The sequence below is a fragment of the Corvus moneduloides genome, chromosome 5, assembly GCF_009650955.1.
Source record: "Corvus moneduloides isolate bCorMon1 chromosome 5, bCorMon1.pri, whole genome shotgun sequence".
NCBI classification, from domain to species: Eukaryota; Metazoa; Chordata; class Aves; order Passeriformes; family Corvidae; genus Corvus; species Corvus moneduloides.
The window spans coordinates 1,172,811-1,195,495 of record NC_045480.1 but is presented as its reverse complement, the minus strand read 5'-3'; the positions used below and the strand labels follow the sequence as shown (position 1 = coordinate 1,195,495).

Genomic DNA, 22,685 nt, shown 5'->3' with positions numbered 1-22,685 from the left:
TTAGAATTTCCTCTTTGGGATCCATATCAGCCAGGCTTCACCTTGAGCAATTGGCTCAGGATCGCGTCCAGCCTCCAGGGATGGAGACTCCAAACATCTCCCACTTGATCCAACTTTTGGCCATTCTCCCCATAAAAACATTTTATTTTATTTTATTTTATTTCATTTTCTTTCATTTTCTTTCATTTCATTTTATTTCATTTCATTTCATTTTATTTCATTTCATTTTATTTCATTTCATTTTAAAATGGAATTTCCTGCATTTGGGTCCCTGTCAGCTGGGGTTCACCTCGGTCCGGTGGCTCAGGTCCATGGCCAATCTCCAGGGACAGAGATTCCAAATCTCTGGACGTCTTGATTCAACACTTGACCATCGTCCCCATAATTTATTTTATTTTTAAGCACAATTTCCTCTATCTGTGTCCATACCAACCAGGGTTCACCTTGGCCATCGAGCTGGATGCCAAAATCCCACCTTACAGGGTGCCCCAATTCCCAGGATGGTGCTCCCTGAAACCCCAACCCAGGAGGCCCCAAGGCCTTCAAAGGAGCTGCAGCTGGAACGTGAGACCAAAACTTGGGAGCTGCAACCCTTTTCGTTCTGGAATTCTAGAAAGGAGCCACAGAGATGATTTTTTGGTTTTTGTTTTGTTTTATTTTGGGATCACAAAATACACAACATTCATTTTAATATGGGACACAGAATATTCTGTACATATTAAAACCCACATGACTGCAACACAACCTCACACGGCACCAATTCCCAAACGAAAAAACCCCACAAGTGCTTTTTTCCTTTTTTTTTAATATTAAAAACAAATAGGATAAAACATTAATATTTTTTCCCAGACAACGTTTACAATAAAGAGGAAAAAAAAAATCATATTTTTACTAAATAACAAATATTTAACAGCACAACTTTATCCTAAATATCTATTTTTGAATTATAACAAAAATAGCACTTATAATAGTTTATAAAGACAGACCAAAAAAAAAAAAAATTTGTGTATAAAATAATATTATAGCAAATTGGACTGTGCTAATTAAAAAAAAAAAAACAACAAAAAATTCTGAGATTCAAAGTGCTTTATTCTGCAAACCCACTGCAGCAACTTTTTTGTTTTAGTCAAGTTATATTAGTTAGGACTGGAACAACAAAGCCTGGCTTACTTCAGCCTGGATTAAATACTCCCCCACACAAACACTGTATATCCACGGGATGTAAATGGAATTTCAGGGATGGCTGCAGCTCCCAATTCCCATCAAAACTCACTCCGGAGCAGGTTTGGTTCTCACTTTGGAATGACATTGGAAGTCAAAATGTAAATTTCAGGAGAAAACCCTTCCTTGATTCCCCACGAGAAGAGGGACTGAGCCCTTCCAGGAGAGTCTGTCCAAGGGATTTCGCTCGACTATCCAAGGGATTCAGCTTTAACCAGACCTTCCATCCTGCTTGTCCCTCCAGCTTTTCCCTTTCCCAGCTCACTCATCCCCAGGCACAGATCCCAGATGGAAATGGGGGCTCCCGGAGAGCACCCGTTGGGTTCTCACCCTACAGCTCGTCCACCTTCCATCCCATCCCCAAGTCCTACCCAAACCACGGACACCTCCCTGTGCCCATCGCCTCTCCCCAGGTGTTTGTCCCTGGGAGTCTCCCCCGTCTCACCACATCCAGGTTTGTGTTCTTTGCCCTTTGGGATCTGGATTTCCACCAAGCTCCTTTTATCACTGGGAAAGTTTTCTCCCCATCAGGGACAAGGAAAAGCCTGGAATCCCAACAGGGCCTGAGCTAGTGGTGTTCCACCCAAAAATTCCAGGCTGGGAAACTCTGACCCTCTGCTCCAGGGCTCCTGAGACCTTCCTTTGGGGTTTGGCACATTGGTCACCACCCAGAAATAAGGTCAGGATCAGAATGGGAGTTGGGAATCCCAGAAGACTGGGAGTTTTATTCCAGCTTAAATCAAGCTGTGCATCCCGGTGGGAGGGAACACCGTCCCCTGGGATGCTCCGGGGGGATTTTTGGCAGCTTGGCTGACGGCATTCCAACCTCAAGTGCTTCCCTTGGCTCCAAACCTGCCTCCCTCCTCCTTGCCCCCGCCAGCGCCGGGCCGGCCAAGGCAGCCTCACCTCCTCTTGCTTCACACTTCCTGCGACCTTCCCGAGAGGCACCTCTCGCCAAAGAGGCAAAAGCACAACCTGCAAAGCCACCTGGTGAGCCACACCTGTCCCTTCTCCTTGCCTGTTCCAAGCCCTCGGACTTCTCTGGACCCCTTTGGAGCTGAGAGCCAAGCTGCCCCCCGAGCGCCAGATCGGTTCCCGTCACCATTCTCAGCCCCCTCGTGTTGTCCGTTCCACCTCAGAGGGTTGGGGTGGGACAGGAGTGGAAGAGCTGCCCCAAGGCACAGAGGGATCTCCCAAGCTGGTGTTTGGCTCTGGTTTGAACCCAACACCTGCCCAGGTGCTCGGGGAGCTTTTGCTCCTCACTCTCCCAACACAAGCCCCCAAATCTCCAACCCAACCCAGGAGCCTCTCGCATGCAAAAAACCAAAATAAAATAAACCCCCCCAGCAAATGGAAGGCAAGATACCTCTCGGTGGCTGCTGGCTTGTGCTGGAGAGGCTTTGGGATTCTTCTGGGATATGGGGTGGCAGCTGACACGGAGCCCTCTCCTTCCTGCCGAGCTCTCCCGTCGCCAAAAAACCCCAAACACGAGACAAAGGAATGCGTGCGTTGGCTTAATTCAAGACATCACCTTTAATGCGAATGCCTCTGGCAGGAGCAGCCCCGGTGCTCCCAGAGCCGTGCTGGGGCTCGGGGCTGGTGCCAGCACCTTGAGGGGACAGCAAAGGCACCCAAATGCCCCCAAAGCCGGGTGCCTTTGCCCAGGACTGGCGAGGGGCTGTGGTGGAGGGGGTGCTCACAGGCCGTGTAGCAGCAGCAGGAAATTCAACGAGAGCAAAAAAGGGCATCCCCCTCCCCAGAGCCCCAAAACATCTTGGAAAATGCAAATCTGCCTCACCCGAGGCCTCGGGGATGACTCAGCCCGGACAAGACACCACAGGAGGGGTTTTTGGGAAAGCAAAACGACCCCTCCTCCTCCCCAGCCTGCCCCGGCACCAGCGGGAGAGGGGCTGGGAGTGGGCAGCGTTGTGTCCCCCTGGCCAAGGAAAGGCTCCAACGCCCCGGAACGAACAACACAACCAAACAAATGAAAAAAAAAAAACCAAAATAAAACCTCAAAAACCATAAAAACACTGTTATCACCAGCTAATTTAACACTGTTAAAAAAAAAATAGGTCAGAGGTCACCCCAGAGCTGCCCCGGGACACCAGACCTCAGATCCTCGGCTGATTCCAAAGCCTTTCCCGCAGTCGGGCCTTCTCCTCCTGGCAGCAGAAGTGTTTTATAGATATTTTTTTATATATATATATATATTTATAATATTTAGATACTGTGTATGGTCAGCCATCCCAGCTCGACTCGGCTTTTGTGGATCTTCCTCCCTCCCAACAAAACAAGACGACACCGACGCCGCCCCGACCTTCTCCGTGTCCCGCGGGAAGAGCAAAACGCTTTTGGCAGCTTCCCTGCTGGAAAAGCAGTCCCGATCTGGAGGTGAGCGCCGTGGAGAAGCTCCTCATCCCTCTCTCCTCCCCTCCTGTCCATCCCCTCGCCCCCACCCCACCCCTGCGTCCCCCAGCCGCCCGTCCCTGGTGCCACCGGCGCGGGCTTTACACGGTGGCCCCCAGCATGGCGTCTGTCCCCGTCAGGATCTCGTTCTGGTTGGAATCCAGTCCGAAGAATTTGACCTTGAGTCCGTCAACCGGGTGGACCACGGGCACCAGGGTGATTTTGGGGAAAGTCCTGGTGGCGAGCTCGAAGCGGCTGGTGCTGGCCAGCTCGATGGCCAGAGCCTTGAGGAAAAGCTTGGCCAGGTGCTTCCCCAGGCAGGTCCGTACGCCTCCTCCGAAGGGGAGGTAGTGGAACCTGCCGTCCTTGTCTTCGCTCCGGCCCTGCCCGAAGCGGTCGGGATCGAAGACGTCCACGTCCTTGAAGACGGGAGCAGTGTCGTGGGTGTCCCGGATGCTGTACATCACACTCCAGCCCTTGGGGATTTGGAAACCCTGCGGAGAGGTGGGAAGGGGTGGGGAGAAGAACAGAGTGGGTCAATCCTGCTGGAGAGGGAGAGGGAGCAGGGGAATGAGATAAAGGAATTTTGTTTTCATGGAATTGTGGAATGGTTTGGGTTGGGAGGGACCTTAAACCCATCCTGTCCCACCCCCTGGCATGGGCAGGGACATCTTCCACTATCCCAGCGTGCTCCAAGCCCCATCCAACCTTGGACACTTCAGGGATGTGGCACCCACAATCCCTGGGCAGTTCCTGCCAGGCCTCACCACCCTCGGAGTTTTCCCTGCTTATTCCCATTTCTTTTGGGTTTATCACTTGAGTGTGATGCAGATTCAAAGGAAAAGCAGAGAGCACAGCACAGAGAGATGGGAATCCTGGCTTTACTCCTCCCTCTATCCCAAGGATTCGTGGGATGATCCATCCCTTTATTTGCTTTGTGGTCACTGGCAGGAGCTGCCTACCAGGAACCCCGTGGTGCTGAGCAGGGGAAGCAGCTTCTCCCGTGCTGTGCCATGCCCCACACACCAGCCAGCCCTTCCCAGAGCATCCCAGAGGACCCCACAGCATCCCAGAGCATCCCACACCCCGCTGCCTGTCAGCACCACACACCCAACACCCACGTCAGCGCCCGGGCGATGAGAAGTGGGGTGCATTTATCATCCCCTGAGCACTTTAAAAGGTCTCTGACTCAAACCATTGCATTAGGAGGATTTACAGTGACAAGGCAGCTCCCGAGATTTTGTTTTGCTGGGAGGAAATTCCAGCCATGGCGGTGACTAATCCGCCTGTCATCCGGCCGCCTGGAGATGCCCTTTGCCGTAAACCTTTCCCCTGTCACACCCCAGCTCAGAATTCGGCGTCACTGTCACGAGCTGGCCTTTGAAGCATCACACCCGTCTGCTCTTTGACAGCCCCAGTGCATCCCTTGCTCCACATCCCATCACTCCGCTGCATCCGGAGCAAATCCCATCACCAGAGCCACAGAATTAATTAGGCTGGAAAAGCCTTTGAGATCATCAAGTCCAACCTGTGACCTAACACCAGCTAAGCCACGGCACTGAGTGCCACATCCAGGCTTTGCTCAAGCCCCTCCAGGGACGGTGACTCCACCACCTCCCTGGGCAGCCCATTCCAGCACCCAGCCACTCTTTCTGGGAAGAATTTTTTTCCTAATACCCAGCCTAAACTTCCCCTGGTGCAGCTTAAAGCTGTGTCCCTTGATCCTGTCACTGGTTGCCTGGGAGAAGGACTTCATTAGGCAGGACTTCATTTACCCCCTCGGAGCTCTCCTCTGAGCCAGGCTCAAGCGAGCTTGGCTGTTTTGGAGAGCTCAGGCTGCAGCACTACTCACATCCAACTCGAAGGTCTGCAGCACCGTCCGGTACCCCCCTGAGATGGGGGTGAAGAGCCGGAGCACCTCCTTGATGACACAGTCCAGGTAGTAGAGGCCATTGATGTTGTCCAGGCGCAGGGAGCCCTCGCAGATGCAGCCGTTGTGGAGGATCCCTTTGCTCCGCAGCTCCTCCCGCAGCTTCTCCAGCACCCGCGGGTGTTTGAGGAGCTGCATGATCAGGGAGGTGCTGGCGCTGGCCGTGGTGGCGTAGGCGGCGAAGATGAGCTCCAGGGTGCCGTCCTGGGGGACAGGAGAAGAGCCAGGGTGAGACAAAGGGGTGAGACAGAGAGGGCACCAACCTCAGCACGTCAAGGTGCCATGGGGTGTTTTTCTCCCCAAAACTTTCCATCCTGGCCTTGGGACCGTGGAATGGTTTGGGTTGGGAGAGAACTTAAAGATCATCTTGTTCCAACCCCAAGGACACCTCCCACTATCCCAGGTTGCTCCAAGCCCTGTCCAACCTGGCCTCGGATGCTCCCAGGGATGGGGCAGCCACAATAGCTGCCCAAAAGAGCTGCTCCAAAGATTTAAGCTCCAAAGGGGCCAAGTGACCTGAGGAGGGGTCACATCACAAAGCTGGGAGAGGGAAAAATGGAATGTGACCTACAAAGGGAGATGTTGGAGGAAGATGGATTCTCCCTGGTGATTTCCCAGCAGCCAGGATGGATGAGGGAAATTGGGGCAGAGTTTGTGTCCATTGTAAACAGCCTTGGACACCTCCAGGGGTGGGGCAGCCACAGCTTGGTCACATTTAACTGGAAGGTCACTGCTGGGACAGCCGCCACAGGGAGCTTCCCACAGAGCCTCCGAGGATCAGAGAGGCAGGACAAAAAACCCAGGAGATGGCTCCTGACCTGCCATGACCCAGCTGCAGATAAGAGCCTGCTGAAGGGCTCCTGTGCCCTGCAAAGGAGGCACCAGGAAAAGTGGAAGGGTCAAGGGATGAAGCTGATCAAGGTTGAAAGCTTCCGTTGTGACCAGGGAGGTTTATGTCGGCCATCAGGGAAAATTTCTTTCCTGGAAAAGGGGCCAAGCGTTGGAAGAGGCTGCCCAGGACAGCGGTGGAGTCACCATCCCTGAAAGCGTTAATAAACTGAGTGGATGTGGCACTTTGTGGTATGGTTTAGTGGGGATGGAGGTGGGATTTGATGATCTCGGAGGCCTTTTCCAAGCTTAACGATTCCGTGGAATGCTTTGTAGAAAGGGCTGGGCACAATCAGCAAATAGATAAAGCAACTGGTTTGGATCCACCAGACCAGGATCCACCAACACATCGTGGTCCCTCAGCTCTCACCGCTCATCCCAGGTCTGCCCCAGAAATTCCTCCCTGCCTGGGCTATCCCACACTTTTTCCTTCAGGAAGGCGCTGCCCTGAGCAGAACAATCACAAGGAGACCCCAGGGAAGAGCTTTACCTTCAGCTCCTGCATGGTCAGCTCCTTGCCGTGCTCCTTCCCACTCTCGATCAGGATGTCCAGGGCGTCAGCGTAGTCCTTGCCCTGCGTGTTCTGCAGCTTCTCCTGGATGGCTTTTTCCAGCCCCTTCTGCAGCGTCTCCCGGGCTCGGATTCCCTGTGGAGCAGGAAGCGGTCAGACCACACCACCAGCAGCACCTTGCCCATCCCAGGAGCTGCAGACGTGCTCAGGACAGGTCCAAGCCATAAAAGCAGAGGCTCAAAGAGGGGTGTGAAGGTGTTGGAGGTGTCCCCTGGGCAGGAGGAGTAAAGCCAGAGTGGGGGAGATCACAGGCGGAGTAATCAACACCTAGGTGTAAATGACGGGTCTGGGCTGGGAGCCCCTGTCCGGCACCGGTTCACAGCCCCCGGCTCCTCCTGGGATGTATGGAAATCCCTGGGAAAATCGGCTCTCAAAGGAAGGCCCATTCATCCCAAAGAATCCTCTTCCCGAGCAATTTGATCACCTGGTCCCAGTAAAGCAATTCCTACGGGAGTGCAGCTGCTCGGGGCTAACCTGCTGCTGGGAATGATTCCGGACTGTGAGGGGATGGAGTCATTCCCATGGGCAAATAACAATAAAAAATAAATCCACAGGGATGTCACAAAACTAAATTTGGGACCCTTGTATTTCTGTTATCAGAATTCCCCATGGGAAAAAAATAGGATTTTATGTCTCTTTTTTGTTATGTTTTCTTTTTGCATCATTCATCAAAAAACCTGGAATACTCCAGGAATTGTAAGGATCTGTCTTAGTACTGGGAATTACAAGGCCCTGTTTTAGTTCTTGGAATTACAAGGACCTGTTTCACTCTGAGGACAAGAGGGAATGAAAAGGAGAAGGATCCCACGAACTAAAAAAACAAAGGAAAATTGCCGAGCGAGGAAAAATATGAATTCAATTTGGGAAGTCCTAACTATTTTCTGTTATCAAACCACTCTAATCACCAAGGAATGGATCTTCCTCTGTGCTCTCCGCTAAATCGGGAATAGTGGCCCAAAATGGGTTCCTTGAGGTCAGAGGATGAGAAATCCCCCTGAGAACCGGGAAAGGTGTGGAATAATCGCTGCCCGTTAATGAATCGGTGCTATCAGGGTGGAGAACCCAACCCAGATCTCACCCTCCTGTAGCCGCTGAAGGGCAGATCCATGGGCAAGGAGAAGACGTTCTCCACGAACTGCTGGTAGACCTCGAAGAGCCGGCCGAGCTCCTCGTCCGGGATGCGGAATCCCAGCAGGACGCGGATGGCCATGCGGAACGTGAGCTTCTGCGTCTCGTGGTACACGTTGATGGACTCGGGGTTGCTGCTCCAGGCCCGAAGGGTGTCCTTGATCACCAGCTGGATCTTGGGGAGATAACTCTCCAGAGCCTCATGGCTGAAAATCTTGGAGAAAACCTACAAAAGACAACAAGGAGAGGTTTCTCCACGGCCCCAACACTCTTGGCCTTCTCCAAGGTCATCATCACGTGTCCTACACGGAGTTGTCACCATTCCAAACTCTTCATCCAGAATCACCAATTCCTAAAAAAGCTGCCAGAGACATCAGCTCCTCCCGAGATTCCCACCACGACCATCGCAAGTGACGGGGAATAACGGAGCAAAGCAGGGATGGGAGGAATTCCTTCATCCCGTGTGTGGCAGGAGGGACAGAGCCAGCTTTCCGTGTCTGACAGATCCCAGTTATGTTCATCCCAAGGTCTGGATGTTAATAACACACCTTTTCCACAGGGATCCTCCAGTGTCCAACATGGGTGCACAGGCAAACACAATGGGAAAGCACAACTCTCCCAGCGGGAAGTACTGACAATTCCTCCCACCTCTCCACCACCTTTTTTTTTTTTTTTTGTAAATGCATGTAAAATGAAGCAAAATAGTTATTTTGGAGCCTTTAGGATCTGTGTGGAACCTGGCTGAACTCCGACAGGGGTTCAAGTGGGGAAGAGCCTCTGCACGTACGCAGAGGCCACGATCGCCCTCGGCTCATTTCCTTGGGAAACCAGGAAAAAAAAAATTCCTGATGTCAGCAGCCAGCATTAATTTAAGCTCTGCGAGTAAACAGTGAGCAGGACTGGGCCTCCCCAGGTCCCCCACGCTAACGGCTCCTTACTCCAATTTTTTTCCTCCAATTTGGGCCCGGGCCCGCGCGAGGAGCTCAGCAATGCCAGGAATGTCCCTTCTCGGCACAGCAGCGCTTTCATTCGGCGTTCCCGCCGCATCCCTCCCCGAAAAAGGGGGGAAAGTGCTGTTTGTTTATTTTTTATTAACCTACACACACGCATGGGGCAGGACGCACACGCACCGCAGGCCTCCAGGAAAATCCAATTAAAGCAGGATTCCAAGGAGGGAGCTGCGCGCCGGAGCCTCCACCGGTGGCCGCTTCCCGGCGGGAATGGAGGCGAGGTGGGGGGGCTGCCAAGCTATCAACCCACCGAGAGGAGCGAAATCAAAGCCGCCCCCTCTTTTCCATGAGCGCCGGGCTCGCCGGAGCTGTAAATGTGAGAATTTCCTCCGCAGTCAGCACTCCAAGGGAAAGGTAATATTTTCCTGGCTGCGACCCCTCATTGCTAATGCCCGGCGTTCCCTGGGAGTTTGTTTGGTGAAAAAACACCTCTGTCCCCTCGCAGCTCCGGGCAGGAGGCTCCGGAGGCTCCACAAGAGCCGCTTCACAATGCCCCAGGTTGAGCCCCGAGTTAAACTCGGCACACGGCGGGCACAGCGCGGAGCTCCGCATAGAAATCCTGGGATGGGAGGATGGATAGGGAAGAAAATCCAAGCGGATCGGCCTGGAGACAAGGAGCCATCCCTGGATGGCCGCACGGAGCCGAAGCATGAATGAATGAGAGGAGGAATCAATGAATGAATGAATGAACAGCAGGGAGCGAGAGCACGGCGAGGGCGCGGGACGGGGCGGCTGCGGCCGCCTCCTGCCTGCATCCAGAGCGGCTTGGGAGCCTGGAAAGGCTGCGATGTTCAGGCATTTTCTGCTGGAAAAAGCAGCTGCTCGGGCAAGAGAAGCTGGAGGGGGTAAAGCCGAGACACTCGGCTGCGTGGGGAAGGTGGGAAGGGAGGGGGAAAGGGTTGGTTCCCTGGTCCGTGAGCAGGACACTGAAGCTCGATGCAGAGCCGGCATCCCTGAGCTGTTCCACAGGGATGGGACAAGACCACCTGGGTGGGGCCGGCAACGGTACCCCACCGTCTCCCCATCCAGCTCTCATCTGCCCTTCATCCACGCTGAGGAGCTTGGAGTAAGGACAGAGGCTCCCAGTGAATGGCCCCCAACACGTCCCATGCCTCAGTTTCCCCAGCTGGAAGCAGGGCCAACGAGGGGACAACCTCTGCTTTAGGAGCACCGGGTCTACATCCCTGCTTGGAGCCACCATCCCACTGGAGGTGGCCCTTGGGGCTCCTGGCCTCATCCTTCCCCGGCATCTCCCACGGGAGAAGCACTCGAGGAGCCCCTGCTCCCTGAAAAAAGGATGCAGTCCCAGAGGTGCCTCTGGTCCCAAAACTGCTGCTGTGGTGGAGAGGGCTGGATCCACAGCCCTGGATCAAGGCCGGCTCCCAAGAGGGAGCATCGTGTCCCAAGGATCGATGTGAACAGATAGGAGGACCCTTGGGAAGAGAAGACCAAACCCCTACGGGGTCAACAGAGTCCTGCCCAGCCTGACGAAGGGGAGCAGTAAGCACTGGGGGGTGAGGGGGATTTTTTTCTTTCCCTGCAGTTTTTGGAGCTCTCCTTGTGCCAGGAGGCTCCTCCAGCTGGCTGCTCCCTGGAGCTCCCAACCACGTCCCGAGCCCCGGCCACGCTGCTCCGTCCCGGCCGCCGCCGCCGCCGCGCTCACACCGCCTAATCCCACATGTCAGCAGATCCTTCCCCGGCCAGACACAAGTCTGGATCCCCTTCCAGTCACCTCCAGTTCAACCCTGCATCTTTCCAGTTGATTAAAAAGGAGGAGAAGGCAGCCAACTTTCCCCGACAAACCCCAGCGCGTTCCTAGCCTAAAATTCCTGCGCCCTCTAGTGAAGTCGAGCCGAGCGGCTCAGCTGCTCCAGGAGCGAATCCAGGCAAAGCCAAGGAGAATCAGGGCAAAAAAAAAGTTGTTCCAGAGCTGCCAAGAGGCAAAATCATCTCTAAGCTCAGCTTTGTTAACCCTGAGATGGCACAGCCCGGCTGTGGTGGCACCCGGCCACAAGGGCTCACAGCAGTGCCAGGACTCTTGGGGATGCTGGGAAGAGCCCCCAGTTTTTCCAGGTTGGGATATGTCCCAAAAGAGCCAAATCTGGGGATTTGCTCCATCCAAGGGCGTTCACTGGCACCACACACCCGCACCGAAGGAGACCCCACCACGCAGCGAGCCTGGCTGGAACCTTCCCGCTCCGCCTTGCATGGAAAAAGGATATTTAAGGATTTATGGTTTTCCAAAGGCAGAAAATGTCTTCCCAGTGCCTCAGCTCCAGCTCCATGTGACAGCAAAGTGCCCCCAGTCCCAGCTGGAGAATGCCCCAGCCCCATCCTTAAACCTTGGCCAAGAGGAGAGGGAATTTGAGGGAATTCTCCGAGCTCCAACAGTGATCCCATGCATGGTTGGGGTGGGAGGGATGATGTTTTCCATGTTCCCCTTCCCACTCCAAGCACCAGCACCCATCTCTGCCTTTTGCCAGCCATGATTTGCAGAGCCCATCCTCCCAAAAGAAGGGACGGAGCTTTCCGTTCCTCCCCTCCGGGAGGAAAACTTAAATTTTGGGATCAGCCACCTGCACCCCATCCAGCCCAGAGCCGCTGGCCCAACCAAAGCAAGGCAGGAAGAGCCTGGAAATGTTTTCAGGAACTAATCTGGCACCTGCCAGGGGTTTGGCTGACAGGATATGTCGGGAAGCATCCAAAGCAACATCTCAACCTGGATTCACCCTAATTCTTCCCACATTTCCAAAGACCAGGCTGTGTTTGTCCCAGCCCTGTCCTCCCACCACATCACCCTGGATGTCTGCCCCTCTCCAGAGCCCATCCCCATGCTCCAGCAGCCTTGTAAACCGGGATGTTTTTGGAGCAGGTTCACGGACAAGAGGCCGTCCTGGTACTGGAAGCGTGAACAGAGGGAAAACACAGCAAAAAGTCTGGGAAGGCACCACAAAAGGAGAGAAAATTCCACAAAATCCCGCTCCTGCCTGGGCACTCTGAGGTCTGTTTATAAAAGGTCCGGCCTTTGCTCACAGCAAAGAACCGATTCCCTTTCTCCACTTTTTTCTCTGGGAAATGGAGCACATGGAAGGCTCCGTCCTGGAGGAATCCAGGCCCTCGTGGATGCTCCAGCCTCCAAAGGGAGTCTGGGAACAGTAGCTGGAGCCTCCAGGCTGAAAGGAATGGTGTGCCTTTGCCAAATGATTCTCAAAAAAATCGGCTGGAAAAAAAATATAAGGATTGTTTCGGATCCTTGGGCCATGCCAGGGTGCACCTTTGAGTGTTGTCCCTACCCCTGAATTTTCCATGTTTAAAAAAAACCGGACTGTGAGAAACTCCAGCATTTCCAGTCAAGTTCAGAATAAAATTAAGCCCAAGATCTGCATTTCCCCACAACTCAAAAATATCCATGTCCGAGAATCTTCCCTACAAATCCCCCACATGGCATGGGAGGCTCTCGATCCCAAACCCTTTAAGGCTTTAATTTCAATCCCAAACCCCTTAAAGCTTTAATTTCAATCCCAAATCCTTTAAGGCTGAGAGGTTAAAGGGGGTGTGGGGGAAAGCCAGGACCGAGCAGGATCTGCCTCAGCGCTCCCTCTGCAAAACTGCCTCGGTCTCCAGAAAATTCCATCCCCAGCAAAATCCCATCCAGCAGTTTTGGATTCTCAGCCCAATTTCTGGGGACACCAAAAGGCACCGGGGTTCATCAGCTCTGGAGTGCTGCTCCAAGTGTCCTCTCCCTATTTCCTCATGGAGAACGAGGAGAATAAAATTCACCTTGCTCTCCTCAAGGAGGGAGGAAGATCCCACATCCATGGGTGTCATGGCAAAGAAATGGGAGCTGTGTCCGGAAAAAAGGGATCAGAAAGGTGGGATCAGCTGGCCAAGATCCAGCTGGGATGCCTGTGGATGGAGTCTTTGGCTGGAGCCGTGGGGAAAGAGAATCCCGCAAACCCGCCGGGCATGGTCGGAGCTCGCATTCCTCAGAGAATCATGGAATGGTTTGGGCTGGAAGAGACTTTAAAGACCATCTAATTCCAACCCCTGGGATGGGCTATCCCAGCTGGTGATGGAGCACACAGCAAATCCCACAACGGTGGTGTGGACACAGGAGTTTCCCTGGAGACAAAGAGGAGGAGAGCGGCTTTCCCAGGTAGCCAATGGAAGCTGGAAATATGAGAAAATTCCCATTTTTTACTGACCAGATGCATTTTCCTGGAGCACGGAGAGAGGACAAAAGGGAAGGATCCCTATGGATTTAAGTAACAGAGACAGGTCTCTCCTAGAGACAAAGCCAGATTTAAAAAGAAACCAGTCCTCGGTCCTGCCAAGAATTCCAGAAACTGGGAACAGAGCAGAGCAAGAGGTGGCCACACTCAGGAGGCGATGGGTGGGAAATTCCCAATCCATGGTGCAGCCGCTTCATCCCGAAGGAATAAAAACACCTTCCGGAGCATGCACGGTCCTGTGGCAGGAATAGGGGAAAAGGCTTGGAAAAGGGATTCCTCCAAGGAAAACCTGAGGATTCCAAGAGCTCTGCGGGATGAGCAAACACCTGAGGAGCTCCTGCAGACCAGGTGAGGATTAGAGCTCCTCCAGGGAAGAGGTGACAAGGGCTGGGATGACCCCACAGGGTGATCCCAGCTTAAGGCCCCCCCTCAAGGAGAAGGAAGCTGAAGAACCGGCAGCTGAGAGGGATTTCATGGAAGGAATTCCCACTGGGAAGTGATGGAGAGCTCCATTGTCACCAGAGGGATAAGTGGGATGCTACAAACCCCAGCTGAGGAGGTTCCTTGGGCTGCTCGGAGGGATGGAGGAGGATGGATGGATGGATGGAAAAAACAAAGGAACCATGGTGCAGGACGGATCCTGACTCCCTGACATCCCTGGGATTCGCTCCCCATCCCTTTGGAAGTAGAGCCTGGCTTGCAGATCCACCCAGCCCAGAGCGCTGCTGCCCAAGGAAGGGCTTCACCTTCTCTGTGCCTCCCAGGACACCCAAAAACTCCCACCCTGGATGGCACGGGAAGGAGGAAAATCCAACTTTAGGGATGTTCGGCTCCCAGGGTATCCCACAGCCACAATCCCGCTCCGCCAGCAGAGCGGGCTCGGAGCTCGTGGGAATTTTGGGGTGGAAGGCGCTGTGAAATTCCACCAAATTTGTATTTTAGCCAGGAGCTCCTCCACTTGGCTTTTTTTTTAATCCCTTGGAATTACTCTGGATTTACAGCCCTGGAGATGACAGCACTGCTTGGTCTAAAGTTAAGGAGCCAACCCAGCCCAGGAATTCAGAACAGAAGCCCTCCTCCATCCGTGGAAGCTTTTCCCTGCTCCAGAGGCTTTTGCCCATGGATTAAGGCTGCCAGGGCACGGAGAAGGGGCCGGATGTGATGGCAGCTGGAATCCAGCCTGTTTTGGGAGCGGGCTCGGATGGATTGGGATGGTTTCTTTTCCACCGTGGGATTTACGAGGCACATGGAGTAGGTCGGATGGACATGAAGAAAAAAATCCTAAAAACCCTAGAAAAAACCCCTCTTAACAACCTGGGCTTTTTGTAGGAAAGGTCCACTCCTGCCACCTCCCATCCCTCCTTCCTCCTCCAGCCCTCTCCCCCATCCCAATCCCAATCCTTCCCTCCCCCCAGCCGAGCCCACAGCAGCTGGTTTATATTTGGCTGTAAATTTATGGCCCCTTTTGTGTTCTTAATCCCCCCGCAAACGATATGAAAGCCTCGGACCTTTCCACTCGGTGCTAATGAGCTCAACACTTGCGTGCCTCGGAGGCAGAGCATTAATTGCGGTGTGTTAATGAGCGATGGAGCTTTGGACACTGAGACAAACCAGGGCCGTTCCTCCCACCTGGAATCTCTGGATGTCTCCCCAGCAATCCCACGGATTGCTTTTATTTTATTCCTTCTTTGCCTTTTTTTTTTTTTTTTTTGAGCCGGCTGTGCCTATTTTGGGATGGCTCCGCAGGAACACAGGTCTGGAGCTCTCCTGCGCCAAGCTGGATGATGCCAAGGAAAGTCTGAGTCCCACCTTTCCCCTGCGGATCCTGCGCCGGGAATCTCCTTCCTGGCCCCGGGCTCTGCACAGACTTGACCTAAACCCTAAAGGCCGTGTCCTGGTCGTTTCCAATTCCCATTTCCTTCTCCACCAGGATCCCTTGCAGGCACAGGAATGCTGAATTCCAGCTTCCCGCTGGAATTAGATCCCATAAAAGCAGAGCCTGCAGTATCCCTGAGATCAGGTTTGTTTTGCCCTCATTACAGCTCCTTTCACCCCGGAACCAACACTCCCAAAATCTGGGGTTTCATGGGTGGAAATGGGAATTGAAGAGGTTGACAAGGACAAGATGGGATCAGGTGGGACAAGGATGGAGGGAAGAGCCAGGCTGGGACAGGGAATGGCAGAGGTGGCACCGCTGGGTGGCCAAAACAAGAGCAGGATGGGGTGACCAGCGGAGCACGGAGCAGGAGCCAGGAATGATCCCATCACCCCTTCCAAGGGAGTTCCAGCAGGAGAGCAGGAGCTCCAATCCCAAGGAATGACGTTCGTCCCTCATGGGGTGGGCAGAGACCGGGATCTGCCACCAAAACCCCGGAGCAAAGACCCTGCTCAGCCAGAGGTGGGAGCAACGGGGTCACTCCTGTGAGGAACCTGCAGGCGATTCCAGATGAAAATTCCACTGTGGAGCTCCGACTCCAGCAGAGGTGGCCCAGCTCCTTCTCCAACATCAGGAGCAGCAGGAGCAGCCTGGCCAGGATAACTGTCCCAGGAGGGCAGGAGAGGAGTTTGGAGTTGCTTTTGTTTATTCCTTGTAAACTGCTCTGATCTCCCAGCTCCACCTGAGGTCGAGGCCGGAGCCATCGAAGACAACGGCAGTGAAGCCATTCCCTGCCGCAGGAATTCCCTGTTCCCAGCCTTCCATCCTGCCCCACATCCCTGCTCCAGGCTGACTCCGTTCCCTCATTCCCTCTCTAATGACCAGAGAGTTCATTTCCCAAAACAGGGAGGTTTTCCTCAATTTATAGGAATTTTCAATGCCCGTGACATCTGCAGTGACGCCATTCCCTGCCGCAGGAATTCCCTGTTCCCAGCCTTCCGTCCTGCTCCACATCCCTGCTCCAGGCTGACTCCAAACCCTCTCTAATGACTGGAGAGTTCATTTCCCAAAACAGGGAGGTTTCCTCCGATTTGTAGGAATTTTGACAACCTCCTGGAGGGGAATTTGATAAATTTGGGATGGGAAAGCAGAGAGCTTCCATAGGGTTAGGATTGGCGTTTGCTCCTCCTGAGCACCTCCTGCATCCCAGAACCCTTTTCCAACAGGATCAACCCTTCTGGCTATTCTTTATGGAACAGGTCAGTGAATCCATAAAGATTCCCAAAAACAGCTGGGACGGGGAAACAGGAAAGAGAGAAGAGCTCCAACATCTAAATCATCCCAGCTATCCCTGATCCCATCCAAGCGTCCTCCAGCGGATCCAGCGGCAGGAGCCGCAATTTGCTGATCCTGGAGTTCCACCGAGGAGCTAAAATTCCTTGGAAAGCTCCACCGAGCAGCTGATTCCTGGCAAGATCCCAGAAACCTCCTGCAAGAACATGTTGGGTTTGGAGCTCATCTTCACATCCCGGTGACAATCTGGAGACCACGGATCGTCTGCCAGGGAATGCTGGAAGAGGAGCTGCCGGTGCTGCTGGAAATAAATGCAGCTCCACGGGGTTTTGGGGAAGATAAGAGGGATTTATGGCCACGGACAAGAGCTGGAGGTGATCCCAAATGGTTGGGAGGGCAGCAGAGGTGGGTTCCACGCTCCGCTTTTCCCCATTTTGGCCAAAATCCTGTGCCAGGTGAGGAATTCCACCTCAATTTCTGGCAAGGTCAGGGAATTAAAAAGGAACAAGTGAAGGCTCGAGCTCAGAGATGAGGCAAAACCCGGAATTTAAGAGGGGGACTGAACACCAGGAAACCCCACAGTGCTTTAAACTGGATCAACATCCACCAAAAAGATTCCCCGGGAAATCCTCTCCTCCTGGAGCTTCCAAACCTTTCAATCAATCTCTCAAGGGCAGCGTCCTCGCTGTGGAAACTGGGGAGTTCTGGGGAAAATTCTGCCTTTGCCAAGCTCTTTGCTTGGACCCCTGGTGGGTCAAGAGGACAACTCGGGCTAGGTTTGAGATTTAAGCTCGTCCTAGGTCCAAACCCTTTCTCCTGAGAGCGCTCAGAGTTTCGGGGCGGGGAAGAGCTGAAAGTCGAAGGCGCTGAAGAACAAAAGCTCGGTGTTAACGAGCTCCGAAGAGGCCGCACCTGATGGGAAAAGCTTTAATCTGATCATCGGAATCTTGATAAGAGCGGAATGATCGATTTTCGCCCTATTAGAGGCAGGCTCGGCTTATCTCTGTGTGCGGCTCGGGGATGGGTTTTTTAGGGAGGATTCAGGGCAGCCCAGGGTGGGTGAGGCAGGGAAAGCAGCAATTAGCAGGAGATGGGGTGAAGAAATCAGGATAAACTCCTGAATTCCAGGAATGAGCCCCCTCTGTGCCCAATCTCGAGCCGATGAAAGAGAAAGCTTCAAAAAGAATGAACTCCCGGAGCATCCCAGAGCCGCTGATCCCGGGAGAAGAGTTGGGAGGAGCTCAAAGAGCACCAAGGAGTGGGAGAAGGGGCCGGGGTCATCCTGGGACAGGGTTTTGTTGGAATATCTGTGCTCAGGAGGCCTTTAGCCACCCCTGATGCGGGAATTAGGATTCAGGAGTTAATTGGGATTTACGAATGAATTAGGATCCTTGCCAGCTTGGAATCGCAAGTGGTGCCAAAAATGATGGAATTATAGAACGGCTTGAGTTGGAAGGGACCTTAAAGACCATCAATTCCCACCCATTCCACGAGCAGGGACACCTCCCACCATCCCAGCTGGATCCAAGCCCCAGTGTCCAGCCTGGCCTTGGGCATTCCCAGGGATCCAGGGGCAGCCCCAGCTGCTCTGGCAATTCCAGCCCAGCCCCTCCCCACCCTCACAATTCCTTCCTAACATCATCCAACATCTAATCAGGCTGGAAAAAGGCTTTTGAGGAGCACGGCGGAGATCTTTAGGACTCGGAATATTCCAAAAGCATTGGGCTTCACGGTTTAGGGTGGGCCACGTGGTTTTTCCCGGTAGGAAAACGCCAGGAGTGAAAACACCAGGAAGAGGCACGGAGGAGAGAGGCTCTGGCGGGTTTGTGCCGCTGGCATCGCTCCTGCTGGGGCTGGCACTGCCCAGCCCAGCCCTGGTGCCAATTCCAAACCCACTAGGATCCCACAGAGGTCAGGCTTCCCTTTTCCATGACCCCATTCCCATAACCCTCGCTCCCCTGCGCCTGCTCGAGGTGGGAATTCCGTGTTTTTTTCCAGTCCATCGCAAGCAAAGGCCACGTTTTCAGGAGCAAAAAATAATCCGGATGTGCAGGAGGGTGAAAGGAGCAGGGAACGGGCACAGAGGCACCTCCGGATCTCTGCCTCATCCCACTAAACCTTCCCTGGATAGGGAATAAACGGGAGCCAAAGCTGCTGCCGAGGAAAAGGCATTGTTCCCGTGTCCCTGCACTTCTCCTGCCACCGATTCTGCTCCTGGATGGAGGCAGCCGCATCACCCTTCCTCTTGGACAGCAAGGTTGGAAAAATCTCTCCATCCTTCAGGAAAAACCCCAAAATCGGAGGGGCTGAGTTAGGCCTGGCTTAAGGCAGGGACAGACACAGCCTTTTTTTTTTTTTGTGGTGTCACTCCTAAAAATTGTGACTAATGGGTGTCATGTGCTGTTTGTTTTCCCATAGTCTCCCCCAGGAGAAAAGAGGGAAGGACTGGGTTTGGAAAGGATTTTGCAGGCTCCAAAATAGGAAACGCGGCCGGAGCAGGGAGCAGAGAGGACCTGGCCTGGGGGCAGGGATGCGGACAGCCTCGTGGCCCCAGCGGTGTCCCCACACCGCAGAGCTGGGAGGACACCCCCCTTTCATCCCAAGTCACTCCCAGCCCAGATCCAGCTGGGAATGAGCCGGACCCGTGGAGGATGGGGCGTGACAGCCGTGCCACCACTGCCACCAGCCCTGCAGCAGGGGGGACACAGGGACAGCCCCCACCTCTGCGGGGGCTCAGCACCCCCAAACCGGGGTGACACAAAAGGGTCCCAGCACCCCCAAACCGGGGTGACACAAAAGGGTCCCAGCACCCCCAAACCAGGCTGCCCTGGGGGCTCTGAGCGGGGGGAGGGTCTCACCTCAGGGTGACACAAAAAGGTCTCAGCATCCCCCCAACCACCGCTTCACCCCGGGACCCCCACCTGCGTCCCACATTCCCTGAAATCCAAGGAAGTTCTCAGCACCACCAGAGCACCCCCTCCAAGAAAAACCCCTTGGGGTCTCCCTGCAATTCGGGGGGCGGCGGGGGAGGGTCACAATCCCCCCCACCTCTGCCACATCGCCCTTTTAAGAGCCCGACCCGCGTGTCCCCATCGCGGGGGGCGAGGGGCCACACGCGGGTGCCCCGACCCCCATCCCATCCCACCCCATCACCCCTTGAAGCTCCTCATGGGATCAGCGCGGCCGCGGAGCCCACGCGGGACTCCCCCCTCCCCCTGCCCCAAGCGCGGGGGATCGGCGGGGACGGAGGGGGAGAGAGGATAGAGGGAAATAAAGGGAATAAAGGGAAAGGGGGGGAAACGGGGGGGAAAGAGGAGGAAAAGGGGCGGGTTTCGCGCGGGGACACACCGACCTTCCTCTTGTGGCGGTGGATGTCGCCGATGGAGTTGGCCACGGTGTTGGGGCCCAGCAGCATCCGTGTGCTCCGCGGCCACTCGGTGCTCACCAGGTGGTGCTCCCCCATCAAGATCTTGCGCACGTTCTCCGCGCCCGTCACCCGCACCAGCGGCCGCCCCAGCAAGTGCGTCTTGAACACGTTCCCGTACTTCTCCCGCCGCGAGGATTGGAAGCAGGAGCCCTGCGGGCGGCGGGATGCGGTTGGGATCGGGATTGGGGTCGGGGTTACCCCCACGGGGAGCCCCCGCGGCGGTGCCGCGTGGGAATTGGGGGTTTTTGAGGGGGAGAATTTGGGGGTCACCCCCCGTGCCCGGCCCGTCCGCTCCTCCCGCAGCCCGGCGGGGGTCGGTGCCCTCCGCCCCCCCTTCCTCCTCCTCCTCCTCCCTTTACCTCCCCTGTCACTTTTTAACGTATTTCTCTTTTCCCCCTCATTTTTCCCCTCTTTATTTTCCCCTCCTTCACACCCTCCCCCTCCCTTTTCCCCCCTCGCTTTTTGTCTCTTTTTTCCCCCCCCCCTCCCTCCTCTCTCAGGCTGATTTTACTCGAAAGGCAGCGCTTTGCCTAAGTAAATCTCCAGATTTCAGGGACTTTAATAACTTTCCCACATGCTCCAGGGGCTTTTGTCGGCGAAGAGGCGGCCGGAGCCGCACCAACAGCGGGGGGGGTCCCCCCAAAAAACCCCCCTGGCGAGCGGGGAGAGGCGCTGCGAGCGCCGCGGCCGCGCCGCTGGGCTGGGAGCGCGGGTGTTTATTTTGAAACAAAAGCGCGGTTGTGAGGTTCAGATGTTCAGGTGACCCTGTTTCTTGATCTGCGTAAATATAATTAAAGTCCTTTTTGTGGCATTAATAAAGAGTTATTTGTACACCATTTCCAGGGCAGCACAAAGAGCACCTTTATACGGCACAAGTTGCGAGCCGAGTCCAATTTATACAAAATTTTGTATTTTTAGCCCTGGACTCTGTTTGGACGGAGCCTGTGGAAAAGCGAGAACCCTTTTCTGGTCCCCCTGTAAAAATCTGATAAATTTCTTTAAAAAATAAAGCCCTATTGAGAGCGTGCCGTTAACCCCTTCGGCGCCGGCGGCGGAGCGGGGCCGCCGTGGCGGGGCTTCCCCGGCGGTGGCGGCAGGGGGGGACACCGGGGGACGCCGCCGCTGTCCCCGCCGGGACCGGGCTGTCCTGCCCCGCCGCCGGCTGCGGCAACGAAGGGCGGGAGCATCCTCGTCTGATTATTATAATTTTTTCTTTTTTTTTTTTCTTTTTTTTTCCTGGGAGGAGAGAGGGGGAAACCCTGGCGCTGCTTCGCCTCGGGGGTTCCCTCCCGGGATGCTGCGAGCCCCGGGGTGCCCCGAGCCCGACACGCGGCTCCCTCCGAAGCCGGGCACCCCCCGGGCGCCTCCTGCCTCTCCTCATCTCGCATTTTTCCCCTTTTCCCCCCGGTTTTTTTGGCAGCCGCCCCTCGCCCCGCGGTGCGGGGGGATCCCGCTCCGCCCGCCGCTGTTGGGCGTTTAGCGAGGTTAATCCCGGGTTAATCTCCCGATTACCTCGGCGGGCTTCCCCCGCCGCGGGAGCCGAGCCGGGAGCAGCCCCGGGAGCGAGGATGGGACGGGACGGAGCCCGCGGCACGGGGGGAACACGAGCGGCGGAGCCGCAGCCACCCCGGGCCGCCTCCCGCCCGCGGCTCCGGCGTCACCAATTTCATTTTTTTGGCAAGAATTGAGGCTGAGGAGGGGAGGAAGAGAAGGGGGCTGGCAGCCCAGGGGCGATGCCGAGCCCTGGCAGCCCCCGCCGGGGGAGCCGCGCCGAGCCCGGCCGGGAGCGCAGCGCGGGGCGAGCCCAGCCCGGCCGCGCTCCCTCGGTTCCCCCGCAGCCACCGCCGCTCCCCCGGCTCCTGCTCTCCCTCCCCAGCTCGCCGAGAAGCCGCATGATGCAATCGGAAGGACAAGAAGACGGGGAAGGGGGGGGAAAAAAAAGCAAGAAAAAGCTTTAAAAAGCCCTTAAAGATATTAAAAAAAAAAAAAAAAAAAAAAAGGAAAAACCGGTCGCAACCCACCTTCCAGCGAGGAGCGGGGAATCCTCCTTACCTGCAGGAGCCAGTGGAAGGTCTCTCCGATTAAGGGGAATCCCATGGAGCCTTTGGGGATTGGTAGCTTGCAGGTTTTGTCGCGGGTGGCAGCCCAGCGGAGCTGCCACAGCTGTTGGGACACGGCCAGCAGCAAAGTCAGTGACACCAAGCACGCGGCGAGGGTAGCCAGTGCCGAGACGAGATCAAAACTTGCAAAAAGCATATTTGGAAGAAGGAGGAGGAGGAGGGTGGGGAGAGAAACAGCCCCTTGACAGGCACCACACTCGCACCCACACACACGCACGGAGAGAGGGCGAGTGCGGAGCGCCCGCTCGGCGCTGCCTGGGGGGTCCTGGGGCGAGGGGGGCCCCGGCTCGCCCCCCTCTCGGCTGGCAGGTTGGGAAAACAGCGAGGGGAAAGAGGGGGAAAGGAGGAAAATTCAAAAAAAAAAAAAAATTTAAGAAAATGAAGGGGGGTTAAAAAAAAAAAAAAAAGCTGTGGTTGTTCTGCCCCTCGCTGCGAAGTTTGGGCTTGTTTGGGATAAACTTGACAGAGTGACACGGAAAAAAAGCACCACGAGCGCACGAAGAGAGAGGGGAAAGGGGGGGAGGAAAAATTAATAAAGGAGGGAAAGCAGCGCCCCGAAAGAAAAGGGTGTGGGGGGAGT

The 22,685-nt window shown here is 55.0% G+C and overlaps 1 protein-coding gene across 1 annotated transcript; it reads right to left on the bottom strand.

Annotated features, from left to right (window-relative positions):
* Positions 1-2,730: 2,730 nt before the first annotated feature.
* On the bottom strand, positions 2,731-22,486 carry LOC116444397 (cytochrome P450 26B1). Its single transcript, XM_032109760.1, has 6 exons — positions 22,038-22,486; positions 19,911-20,135; positions 8,098-8,373; positions 6,939-7,094; positions 5,483-5,764; positions 2,731-4,124 (listed from the first exon to the last, which is right to left on the bottom strand). The coding sequence occupies exons 1-6, from the start codon at positions 22,239-22,241 to the stop codon at positions 3,732-3,734; spliced, it is 1,536 nt and encodes a 511-aa protein (XP_031965651.1). The 5' UTR covers positions 22,242-22,486; the 3' UTR covers positions 2,731-3,731.
* Positions 22,487-22,685: the final 199 nt, after the last annotated feature.

What these genes read in the sequence shown, in the direction of transcription:
- LOC116444397 (XM_032109760.1), bottom strand. Translation starts at nt 22,241, where the DNA reads ATGCTTTTTGCAAGTTTTGATCTCGTCTCGGCACTGGCTACCCTCGCC. An exon ending in CCTTCAGCGGCTACAGGAGG is followed by an intron (nt 7,095 to 8,097) that starts GTGAGATCTGGG and finishes CCTGCTCCACAG; the next exon opens with GGAATCCGAGCCCGGGAGAC. An exon ending in TGACCATGCAGGAGCTGAAG is followed by an intron (nt 5,765 to 6,938) that starts GTAAAGCTCTTC and finishes CCTGTCCCCCAG; the next exon opens with GACGGCACCCTGGAGCTCAT.